Genomic DNA, 12,233 nt, shown 5'->3' with positions numbered 1-12,233 from the left:
TATTAGATTATGTTAATGTGTTTGAAAGGGAAAAATTTTTCTCAGTCGTCTTCAATTCTTTATATATATATATATGTATATATTATATGTGTTTGACAAATGACAATGCAGGCGGAGGTGGGTTTTCGTATTCTTATTGCTTCAAGAATTTTCAGGAGAATATATATAATTATATAATTCAAAGTCAAAGGGAGTTGGCTATATATATATACTATATAGCCTAGCTATAGCTTATTTACGTATAGACTTGTATATATATATAATATGTTGTGTAAACTTATCGTAAATCAAGTAATTAATAAAGATTGAGAAAATTTAGAAAGAATTAAGGAAGATCTAAGGAAAGAAATGTTAATGTATGTCTGCCACTTGACTCGATCAACCAAACACACATTCAATCTTAATTAGCTTCCCTAATTCCTCTGAAATGAGTTATTACAAGAAAATGAATGAGATTGACTATTTATAGACAATAGCCACTTAACTAACACACAGCCAAACTAAACACTTATTTAACTATATTAACTGTCACTAATAGGACTAACAGTTCTCTACCTTGAAAGCTAATATAAATCCTAAAACAATTAGAAAAGACATTAAGAGATTCAAACAAATGTTCAAATTTTGAAGTTAGTAGTGTCCTAGTAAGCAAATCAGAAGGATTGTATTCCGTTGACACTTTCTTCAACTGAATTTTTCTTTCTGAGATGAAGTCTCTAATGAAATGAAGCTTCACATCAATGTGTTTAGTTTTTTTATGAAAGACTTGGTGCTTATGAGATGTAGGGTGCATTGACAATCAAAAAAGATTGTTACCTTTGAATGGTTTAGGCCAATTTCTCTTGTGATGCCTTTGAGCCATAATGCCTCTTTGACAACCTCTTTACAAGTCATTTATTCAACTTATGTCGTAGAGAGGGCAACTATTGATTGCAAGTCAGTTAGCTTTCTAGTTGATATAGTGCACCCATTTAATTGAAAAACATAATTTCTTTGTCATTTTCTTGAATTCAAGTCTCCAGCATAATCTGAGTCCACAAAACCAATAACATCAAAGTTGACTTTGTTGTCTTCATAGATGAGTCTCACTTTGGTTGTACCTTAATTTGAGATGTTTCATTATCCTTTTAACTACATTTGAGTGTTCAACACATTTCTCTCACAATACTAATCCCATAAGATAGGTGTGGTCTGGTACAGACCATTAGGTACATAATGCTCTCCACCACATTGGTATAAGGTATTTTCTCTATGTACTAATCAATTTGGGTGGTGGGAGCTTGAGAGTTTAAAAGTTTGAATTGAAGTCCTACATGAGTGCAGACTGATCTTACCTCAGAGAAACCCAAACCTGTTTAGAATCTTCAAAATGTAGCTTTTCTAAGATAATTTCAGTATTCTATATATTTAGTCTATCTCTCATGATTTCAATTCCTAGCTAGGACTCTCTGGGAAGATCTTAGATCTTTCATTTGAAACTCTCTATCTAACAGTTTTTTTACTTTTGCAATTTCTCTAAGGTCTTTGCTAGCTATTAGCATATCATCAACATACAATAGTAGGTACACCACGACCTTTGAATTTCTTAGATAGACACAACTGTCATATGCACTTCTTTTGAAACCTTTCTTGTTGACAAACTCATCAAATCTTTTGTACCACTGCGGTGAGGACTGCTTTAGGCCATACAAAGACCTCTTCAACAAGCACACTTGACCTTCTTTTCCTTTCACTTAAAACCATTTAGGTTGCTGCATTAGAATTCTTTCTTCTAAGTCTCCATGAAGGAAATCCGTATTTGTTAATTAGGGGTTATGCCCTAATTAAAACCACAATTTAATTTGTAACCTTTATTATTATTGTAATATCCTAAAATTTAAAAATAGATTAGCAACCCTAATTAATTTAATTAAAAATTAATGTAGAATTATATTATAATATAATCAATTATGTGATATTATTTTAGAATATTTGAATTTAAGACTCTATTTGTGTGTTAATGGTATTTTCATAATTTTAACCAAAAAGAGTAAAATTGTAATTTTATTATATATTGTTGTGACGTCATGATTAAAGGAACATCACATGCCTTACATTATGCTAATCCCCGTTAATCAGGATCAATAAGCCAATTGAGTAAAGCAAAATAACTTAATTAAATAAAATAACTTGTAATAATAAAATTTATCTTTAACTTAAAATCAAAATAATATAAATACATATTCGAGATCGCATAAAAATATTTTCTAAAATATTACAAGTCATTCACATACAAGTCGACCTAAGCGGCAAAATAGGATTTCTATACAATCCCCCTTTGGACCCAACCCTCTCGGTCTAGCTTGGCTTGAACATATACAATTCATCTTCAAAACCCTCGAGCTCATGGTTGACTCGACACTGCTTTACCTTTTCCTGAACAATAGAGCACCTGTGAGTCAAGACCCAGTAAAATTATAAAATAAATAGAACACGAGAAGATTAGATACATATAACATACAATACACCCCTACGTAGTTAAACGTGCCACTGCACTAGTGTATTACACTATCTCATTTATAATGATGCCTCTGCATCTAATGCCTATATAGCATAGACACCATGTGCTACGCTCACTCGTTTACTTTACATATATAAGGCCTTAATAGGGTTTCTCTTGATTTTATTCACCGAGCCCAACCTAGTTTTGTCTTATTTTAAAAGTTTAAATTATTCGCGTTTTTCAATAAACTCTTTGATTAAAAAAGGCGTGCACAGCAACAGAAAATATTGTAACGTGCCTAACTAGTTACAAGATTCAGGCAGGAGTTATCCCCTATTTTTGGGCAAGGCCTCACCGCGACCACCATAAGTCTGGTCGCGACAAGTGGGTCTGAAAACCCAAAAATCCCAAATTTCGCCAAACTTCAATGTACAAATTTAAACCAAACTTCACATAAGTCGTGCAATTGGTTTTCAAGCTAAATCAGAGTATATCAAACACCATTCAAAAAAAAATTACAACATGCTTAAAGCACATAAACAATCAAGTTCAATTATCTTTTAATTCACATAATCAAAGCTTAGATAACTAAGCACAAACGTAAGCTTAAAAACATGCTCAAAGTTCAAACACTTCTCAGCAAAACAAATTGACCTAAAAATCTTGGTTTTGCCAATCTCAAATGACACAAAAATTCAAGCCTATCATTCATGAATTTATCAACATAAATTCATGTTAAGAGCACCCTAAAAACCAAATCATGAAAAATCAATAATCATAGATAAGATTATGATAACTCTATGGTATAGAGTTATTTTTATGCTTTTAAACTAAAAGTATTGTGAGAAGAGTAGTGAAAATGTGTTTATTTGCTTAATTTTAGTTAGTTTTAGTGTTATTTTCTATTTAGTAATCTAACTTTTAAGTCTTGTAAATATTGATATTGTTGGGTGTATTTTTTCAATTAATTGTGCTTGTTTGTTGTTGAAAAAGGAAGAATTAAATTGATAGGAAAAAGAAAAGGAAGCAAGGAAGAAAAGGAACACAAGCTGAAATTGGGGCAGATTGCTGAAGCAATGCTGAAACGAATTCAGCATCCTGGCAGTGACGTGGAAACACGAGTTTCACTTATCCACCTCAGCAAATTCGGTCCAATCACTCAAATTACACCAGCTAGCTGATGTGGAAGAAAAGGTACTAACCCTAGTGGGCCAAAGTGGAAAAGTTTGGGCTTCTATTTTGGGGTATGAAGTTGGTACCCTAAAAACCCAACATCTAAAAGAAGAGAAAACCAAGTACACCATTATCATCTTGAATGTACAGTACGTGAGCAGCTGCCATTTTTCTGGTGAGGAGCTTTAATTTACAGCAGGAAGTACAACAAAGAAGAAAGAAGAGGGGACCAAGCCTTAGTGTTTGACTTTTCTTTACCCTTTCTCATTAGTTTTCTTTCTTTACTCTCTTTTATTATTGTTTGTACATAGTATCAAAAACTTTGTGAGATTGTAAACTTGGGCAGCAGCCATGGATGAGTATTTTTCAGCTTGGATTTTATTTTCTTACTTGAATATGAGCTAAACTTTTGAGGCTTGAATGGCTATGAACTTCTAAGTTGGGTATGATTAATTTTTAAGCTTACTTTAGCATTTGTTTTGCCTTTGTTCATTCAAGTGAGTTTCATTTTAATTGATTGTTGTTTCTTGGCCATGAATAACAATTTGCTAAGCTAGATCTTGTACCGGAAGGGCTAGATCTAGTAGTTCAACTTGAATGAAGCAAGTGAAAACCTAGATTTAGGCTTTTCTTTGTAAGTGGAATAGGAATATTTCATTTACCTTGCATAACTTACCAAATTAATGTTTGAATAGTGTTCTGCTTGCTGGTTTGATATAGGAATATATTGAGCTAAATGGTAGAATTAAAGTTGTGAGTGTTGGAAAATTCTCACAAGCCTAGAGGAATTTTTCGTTATCTCTGTGCAGAATGCTAGAGTAATGTTGAACCGATGCTGTAACACCTGGGAAAAAAAACCTGACTAGAAGGAATTAGCTATTCAAGCCATTTTTGCCATATTACATTTTTTTATCTTGCAGCCAAATTTTTTCTAGCAGCAGTAGTTTAATTCTAGCAAGTTTAATTCATGTCATTTTTAATTTTGAATCTTTACTCAACCATTTGCATATTATTTCCTCTTACTTTAAATTTTAATTAGTTGATTTTACATTAAACTTTGTTTGCAATCCCTGTGGAGACGATCTTACTTATCACTTTATTACTTGTTTGACTGCGTATACTTGCGTATATAATTTTCACAACAAGTTTTTGGCGCCGTTGCCGGGGATTGAAACTAAAAACTGTGTATTATCAGCTATTTTGCAATTTATTTTCTAGTTTGAGGTTCTAATCCTATTTGGTGCGCTGAATTTTTCTTTTTCAGGTGTAAACTAGTGTATGAACGAGCAAGAAGAAGACCTTGAACTTGCTCCTATTGACCCCGAAATTGAACGCACTTTCAGACAAAGAAGGAAGGAACAAAAGGCTAAAAAATGCTGCAATATGGCCGATGGGTTTGAAGTTGGGGGTGCTAATAATGAAGCTAACCCTATTGCTTTGGCCGATGATAGAGCCCGAGCAATAAGAGAGTATGCAGCCCCTATGTTCAATGAGCTAAATCCGGGTATTGTGAGACCCGAAATCCAAGCACCTCACTTTGAGCTCAAGCCTGTCATGTTTCAAATGCTCCAAACGGTTGGTCAATTTGGTGGGTCGCCAACGGAAGATCCTCACCTCCATATTCGCTCATTTTTGGAGGTGAGTGATTCTTTCAAGCTACAAGGAGTAAGTGAAGAGGCTTTAAGATTGAAGTTGTTCCCATTTTCCTTGAGGGATCGAGCTAGAGCATGGCTTAATACTCTTCCTCCCGATTCGGTGACTAATTGGAATGACTTGGCTGAAAAATTCTTGAGAAAGTACTTTCCTCCAACAAGAAATGCAAAGTTTCGAAGCGAGATCATGTCATTTCAACAATTGGAAGACGAGACTACTAGTGATGCATGGGAAAGATTCAAAGAGTTGTTGAGGAAGTGCCCACACCATGGTATTCCTCATTGTATCCAACTTGAGATATTTTACAATGGTCTCAATGCGGCATCTAGGATGGTGTTGGACGCTTCGGCTAATGGAGCTATCCTTTCCAAGTCTTACAATGAAGCTTTTGAGATTTTGGAAAGGATAGCTAGCAACAACTATCAATGGTCAACTAATAGAGCTCCCACAAGTCGAAAGGTAGCGGGTGTTCTTGAGGTAGATGCTTTGACCGCTCTAACCGCTCAAATGGCCTCAATGACCAACATTTTGAAGAATATGAATATGGGAGGAAGTGTACAACCAGCCGCTGCCATTCAAAGGGCAGAAATTTCTTGTGTGTATTGTGGTGATGGGCATACTTTTGAAAATTGCCCTTCAAATCTAGCTTCGGTTTGCTATGTGGGTAATCAAAACTTCAACCGCAACAACAATCCATACTCAAACTCCTACAATCCGGCATGGAAGCATCATCCGAACTTTTCATGGGGAGGTCAAGGGGCAAGTTCAAGTGGAGCACAACAAGCACAAAGAAAGCAATCATTTCCACCAGGTTTTTCTCAACAACCAAGACCTCAACAATCACACCAACCTCAAGGCTCTCAAACTAGTTCTTTGGAGAGTTTAATGAGAGATTATATGGCCAAGAATGACGCTGTAATTCAAAGCCAGACAGCATCTCTTCGGAATCTTGAAGTTCAATTGGGGCAATTGGCCAATGATTTGAAGAATAGACCACAAGGCACTTTGCCTAGTGACACCGAAAACCCAAGAAGAGATGGCAAAGAACATTGCAAAGCGGTAACCTTGAGAAGTGGAAAAATTGAGTCAAATGTGGCTGCAACAGGCAGTAAAGAGCCCTCTTCAATCCAAAAAGAGGGGGAAATGAAGAAAAAACTAGCAATTTCAGCTGCTGAAATTCCCCGAGCAGTTACAGCATCCAGTCAGCATTCTGCTGCAGAAAAGTCTTTGCAAAAGCCACCGCCACCATTTCCTCAACGGTTCAAGAAGCAACAAGATGATGGTCAATTCTGGAGATTCCTTGATGTTCTAAAGCAGCTCCACATCAATATACCATTAGTGGAACCTTTGGAGCAAATGCCAACTTATGTGAAGTTTTTGAAGGATATTTTGACAAAGAAAAGGAGGCTTGGCGAGTTTGAAACGGTTGCTTTGACGGAGGGCTGTAGTGCTATGTTGAAAAGTAAAATCCCGCCCAAATTGAAAGATCCGGGCAGCTTTACAATTCCAATTTCTATTGGGGGTCGAGAGGTTGGAAGAGCTCTTTGTGACTTGGGAGCTAGCATTAATCTCATGCCTGTGTCCATTTTTAGGAAGTTGGGAATTGGAGAAGCAAGGCCAACCACCGTCACTTTGCAATTAGCGGATCGTTCCATGGCGCATCCGGAAGGGAAGATTGAAGATGTGTTGGTGCAAGTGGATAAGTTTATTTTTTTGGCGGATTCATTATCCTTGACTATGAGGCCGATAGAGAAGTCCCTATTATTTTGGGAAGGCCATTCCTCGCAACCGGAAGAACTTTGATTGATGTACAAAATGGGGAACTCACTATGAGGGTGAATGATCAAAAAGTCACTTTCAATGTGTTCAATGCTATGAGATTCCCGGATGAAATTGAAGAATGTTCGCGTGTGAGTGTGATTGATTCTATTGTGGCTGAAAATTTTCACAAGGAAGTGTGGAAGGATGAAAGGGTGATAAGTTCTCTTGAAGATCTTGAAGCCTTGAGTGAAGATGAAGAAACCCAAGTTGCTTGGGTTGAGCCAATGCAGCATTTCCCTAAATTCAAGAGAGCTTTTGAATCTTTAGAGCTGAAGGAAAGCAATTTCAAGCCTCCAAAACCTTCTATCCAAGAACCACCTAAACTAGAGCTAAAGCCCTTGCCAAGTCACCTAAAATATGCCTATTTGGGGGAGAATGAAACGCTGCCAATAATTATTTCAGCATGGTTGGAAGCTGAAACTGAAGGTTTGTTGCTAGAAGTGTTGAAGAAACATAAAAGAGCAATTGGGTGGACTATGGCAGACATAAAAGGAATTAGTCCAACGATTTGCACGCACAAGATACTCCTAGAAACTGGCTGTAGTAACTCCATTGAGTATCAACGAAGGTTGAATCCTGTGATGAAGGAAGTAGTGCGAAAAGAAGTGATAAAGTGGCTAGACTATGGTATTGTATACCCAATTTCAGATAGTTCATGGGTTAGTCATGTTCAATGTGTGCCAAAGAAAGGAGGAATCACGGTGGTGGCTAACAAGAACAATGAATTGATTCCTACTAGAACCGTGACTGGTTGGAGGGTGTGTATGGACTACCGGAAGCTAAATAATGCCACTAGGAAGGATCATTTCTTACTGCCATTTATTGATCAAATGTTGGATCGTTTGGCGGGTAAAGAGTTCTATTGCTTTCTTGACGGCTATTCGGGCTACAATCAAATTTCTATAGCGCCGGAGGACCAAGAGAAAACAACCTTCACTTGTCCATATGGCACTTTTGCCTTTAGGAGGATGCCATTTGGGCTATGCAACGCTCCCGCTACCTTCCAACAGTGTATGATGGCAATTTTTTCAGATATGGCGGAGAGTATTCTTAAGATCTTCATGGATGATTTTTCAGTTTTTGGGGAATCTTTTGGTACGTGTTTGGCTAACTTGGAAAAAGTAATAATGAACAATTCACTACCTCAAATGCTTCCTCAAGCTCAAACACCAAAAATCTAACAAGTTAACTTCAATTTCTTCCTCCAAGATCAAGATTTCAAAATTTTGTAAGGAGGGAGAGGGGTTCGGTGGGGGTTTGTTCAAATCAGAAAAATGATATTTTGATTTTTAATTTTTAGAAATACAAACATATCTCATTTTATTAAATTTTGATCAAATGACCATTTTGCCCCTAGGGACTAAAAATCAACATAATAAGCATACAAGGGCATAAAAGTCATTCCACTCACATACAATTCCAATTATACACATATATCCCATATCATTATCATAATCTCATACATTCAATATATTGGACTAAAACTCGATTTGAGCTAAAATACCCGATTATGACTATACCGTACTAATTTGTCAAAATTTAATTGTAACACAACAAAGCGTACATACTACATAACAATATAGTCCATTAGCACATAATATACTTAAGCTTGTAAAGATAAAGTCTGGAACCAAGCCATGGATACTGAAATTGATGCATTAGAAGCTAATGATACCTGGATTGTAGTTCCTCTACCTCTAGGACAACATGTCATCAGCATTAGAAGCTAATGGCTCTGTTGAATGATACAAAGCTCGACTTGTAGCCAAAGGCTACACACAACAACAAGGAATAGATTACTTTGAAACTTATGCCCCTATGGCCAAATTCAACACCCTAAAACTATTATTTGCACTTGCTTTAATCAAAAATTAGCATCTCCATCACATGGATATCGATAATTCCTTCCTTCATGGTGAACTGCATGAAGATGTATACATGAAATTACCCCAAGGGTACACCCCAAAAGGAAACATTCCTAAAATGCAGTATGAAAACTACAAAAGAGTCTATATGGCCTCAAACAGGCTTCCAAACAATGGTATGCCAAACTCAACAATATCTTGTTACAATATAATTTCAAACAATCAAAAAATGATCATAGTTTATTCATCATAACAAAATCAGGCATCTTCCTTGCCTTATTAATCTATGTAGATGACATAGTAGTTGCCACCAATAGTCTTGATGAACTACAACATTTCACCTATACTCTTGATTCTCACTTCAAACTCAATGACCTTGGCCCCTTACATTTCTTTTTAGGTCTTGAAATTTCCAGATGTAGTAAAGGAATCTTTGTTTCACAGAGACCATTCACACTTCATTTACTAAAAGAAACTGGTTGTGTAGGCATCAAACCAGTCTCCACTCCTATGGAGCCCAACAACAAACTCAACAATGAAACATGCAAACTTCTTACCAATCCCACATAATATAGGACTTTGATTGGGAAACTCATCTACCTCACAATCACAAGACCAGACATCTCATTCTCTATCAACAAACTAAGGCAATATCTACAAAATCCAAGGGAACCTCATCTTCGGCAGCTACAAGAATTCTACAGTACTTAAAAAGCTCTCCTGGACAAGGAATCTTCTTCTATGCCTCCACACCATAACATCTCCACCTACAAGCCTTTGCAGATGTAGACTGGGGTGCCTGCTTAGACACCAGGCGCTCCATTTCAAGTTATTGTGTATTCCTTGGCAAGTCTCTCATCTCATGGAAGTCCAAAAAGTAGCCAATTGTATCACGCTCCTCAATTGAAGCGGAGTACAGATCAATGACCAACGATGTCTGTGAGTTAACATGGCGTCACTCCATCCTTCATAACTTTGGCATTCACACCAAGCTACCCTGTACTCTGTTCTGTGACAATAATACAACAATACACATCTCCAAAAATCCAGTCTACTATGAACGCACCAAGCATGTGGAGATAGACTATCATCATATTCGAGAGAAGATCAAAATGGCACAATAAAAATGAACCATGTCTCCTCCAAATCTAAAATTGCAAACATCTTTACAAAACTACCTTTCCCCACTCATTTTCATTAACTAGTTTCCAAGATGCATGTAACAAACTTCTACAATGCATCTTGAGAGATCCTATCAAACCTTAGTTTAGTTTAGTTAACTATATTTAGATAGAAAGTTAGCTTTTTTCTGTTACAGTTTGTTATTCAAAACAATCCTGCCATTGGTTCTATAAATACCTTGTCATTGTACTCTGTTTAAATCAACTTTAATCAATAAAGAAAGGGAAATTTGACAACATATGCTTAAAAATAAATGGTACACTAAAAATATGCTAGCATATTTTGCATCATGCAAAATATACTTAAACCATTTTTCCCTTACAATTTTACCCCTAAACAAATAAAAAATAAAAAACAAAAATTCATAACACTTTCTCTCTCTCTCTCTCTCTCTCTCTCTCTCTCTCTCTCTCTCTCTCTCTCTCTCTCTCTCTCTCTCTCTCTCTCTCTCTCTCTCTCTCTATCTCTCGGATTTCTCTCTCTCTCTCTCTCTCTCTCTCTCTCTCTCTCTCTCTCTCTCTCTCTCTCTCTCTCTCTCTCTCTCTCTAGAATACACACATTGCCACCACCGGAGCTAGTGTTCGGCCGCCTTACTCAATGGAAACTTGAAACCCAACCAAAGCTCTAAGAAAGTCATTCCTTTAAACAATAATGGGTATGTAATTTCTTTAGTAATTATTGTTTGATTTAGATGTATTTATGTTGAAAGTAATAGATCTACACATATCCGTGGTTTTTATGTACCCTTTTGACACCCTTTGTCAATGAAACACGAAATGCAGCAAGTCTGCGTGTTTACTAGTTTTTTTGCAATTTTAGCGATATTTTTCGACATGGTTAGCGACATTTAGCGATTAAGAGCTGACAAGAGGTTAGGGATGACATTTAACGACATGTATCGACATGTCGCGACACATAGAATTATTGTGTTATATTGTGGATATTTTTATTTTTCTCGACACGTTCGCGACGTTTGTCGACATACTTTTTTTTGTAATTGGTTCGCGATAAGTAGCGATAGGTTCGGGATATCTTGCGACATATTGGTTTTTTTATAATTTGTGGTCATTTTGGTTTGCAGATTCAAATGTGTTTGTAGTTGTACTATATGATGGGGATTGGGCAGTTGAAGGTTTCAACTTGATATTCAATAATCCAAAAAGTAAGATGTTAATGTTTGAGGTTGACACTACTTTAGAAAAGATGAATGATATTTTGTATGAAGAGTTGGATATAGACCCTATTGTGTATGAACTGAAAATAGAGGTGTGTTATATGTACATGAAAGGCAATATGATACCGCCAGAAGTTTTAGTGAAAGATAGTCAAGTAAGATTGTTCTTAAGAATGAAGGCAAAAATGAGTGTGGAGAACTTGCTGCCACTGTTTGTGACTAAGGTTAAAAGGCATGCGCTTTTGGGGCCTACTCCGCCAACTGTCCTCCCAAGAAGTGTTGTTGGGAGTTTTGTCCCAGAAACAGATGCAGCCGTAGGGATGAATGAGCAGGCCCCTACTAATATAGATGAGGATAATAGGGTTGACAATGGATTTGACCAGTTCAATGAGTTTGATGGTGCATTTTACAAAAATGATCCTATAGTAGATTTGAACGAGGATGGTGATGCTGAGTTGGAAGTTCATGAACCTATAGAGGTACCTTCTTTAAGGTTAGAACTACCTCCACCATCTCCACCACATCCAAGGGAGCAAAGGAAAGACCAAGAAAGAAGAACCCCTCGGAGTGAAAATCACGAAACACTGTGCACCGCAGTGCCCGCCTGTGTCCTCCTCGTAGTACTGTACCATCTGATTTTGAAGTTTGTACAAAATTCAAACCTATTGTGTGGACAAGGGAAGACATAGAGGAAAATAATGTTTATACAACTTCTCTTACTGGTACACATTCAGGGGAAATATATGTTGGCAAGCTGTATACAAATAAGTCTGAATTGAAAAATGTGGTTGGAAGGTTTGCATTGAAAATGAATTTTGAGTTCATGGTGAAGAAGTCTGGGACCGATGTTTTTTATGCAACTTGCAGGGGTTCAGATTGCAAA

The 12,233-nt window shown here is 36.6% G+C and overlaps 2 protein-coding genes and 1 non-coding gene across 3 annotated transcripts; 2 read left to right on the top strand and 1 right to left on the bottom strand.

Annotated features, from left to right (window-relative positions):
* Positions 1-4,933: 4,933 nt before the first annotated feature.
* Positions 4,934-7,111, top strand: LOC133039131 (uncharacterized). The gene is made up of 2 exons (XM_061117954.1): positions 4,934-5,230; positions 5,312-7,111. The coding sequence occupies exons 1-2, from the start codon at positions 4,934-4,936 to the stop codon at positions 7,109-7,111; spliced, it is 2,097 nt and encodes a 698-aa protein (XP_060973937.1).
* On the bottom strand, positions 5,477-5,583 carry LOC133039554 (small nucleolar RNA R71). Its single transcript, XR_009688693.1, has one exon. It is a non-coding gene; the product is annotated as a small nucleolar RNA R71 (small nucleolar RNA).
* Positions 7,112-7,137: 26 nt separating the features above from the next.
* On the top strand, positions 7,138-8,310 carry LOC133039130 (uncharacterized). Its single transcript, XM_061117953.1, has one exon. The coding sequence runs from the start codon at positions 7,138-7,140 to the stop codon at positions 8,308-8,310; it is 1,173 nt and encodes a 390-aa protein (XP_060973936.1).
* The last annotated feature ends 3,923 nt before the right edge of the window (positions 8,311-12,233 follow it).

Source organism: Cannabis sativa, chromosome 6 (genome assembly GCF_029168945.1).
Source record: "Cannabis sativa cultivar Pink pepper isolate KNU-18-1 chromosome 6, ASM2916894v1, whole genome shotgun sequence".
NCBI lineage: Eukaryota > Viridiplantae > Streptophyta > Magnoliopsida > Rosales > Cannabaceae > Cannabis > Cannabis sativa.
Note: the sequence above shows the minus strand (reverse complement) of the source record. Positions and strands in the feature narration are given on the sequence as shown.

Bases quoted from the DNA above. Each gene is read 5' to 3' on its own strand.
- LOC133039131 (XM_061117954.1), top strand. From the start codon at position 4,934: ATGAACGAGCAAGAAGAAGACCTTGAACTTGCTCCTATTGACCCCGAA. The intron at 5,231-5,311 runs GTTGGTCAATTT...GATTCTTTCAAG, and splicing joins TGTTTCAAATGCTCCAAACG to CTACAAGGAGTAAGTGAAGA.
- LOC133039130 (XM_061117953.1), top strand. From the start codon at position 7,138: ATGAGGGTGAATGATCAAAAAGTCACTTTCAATGTGTTCAATGCTATG.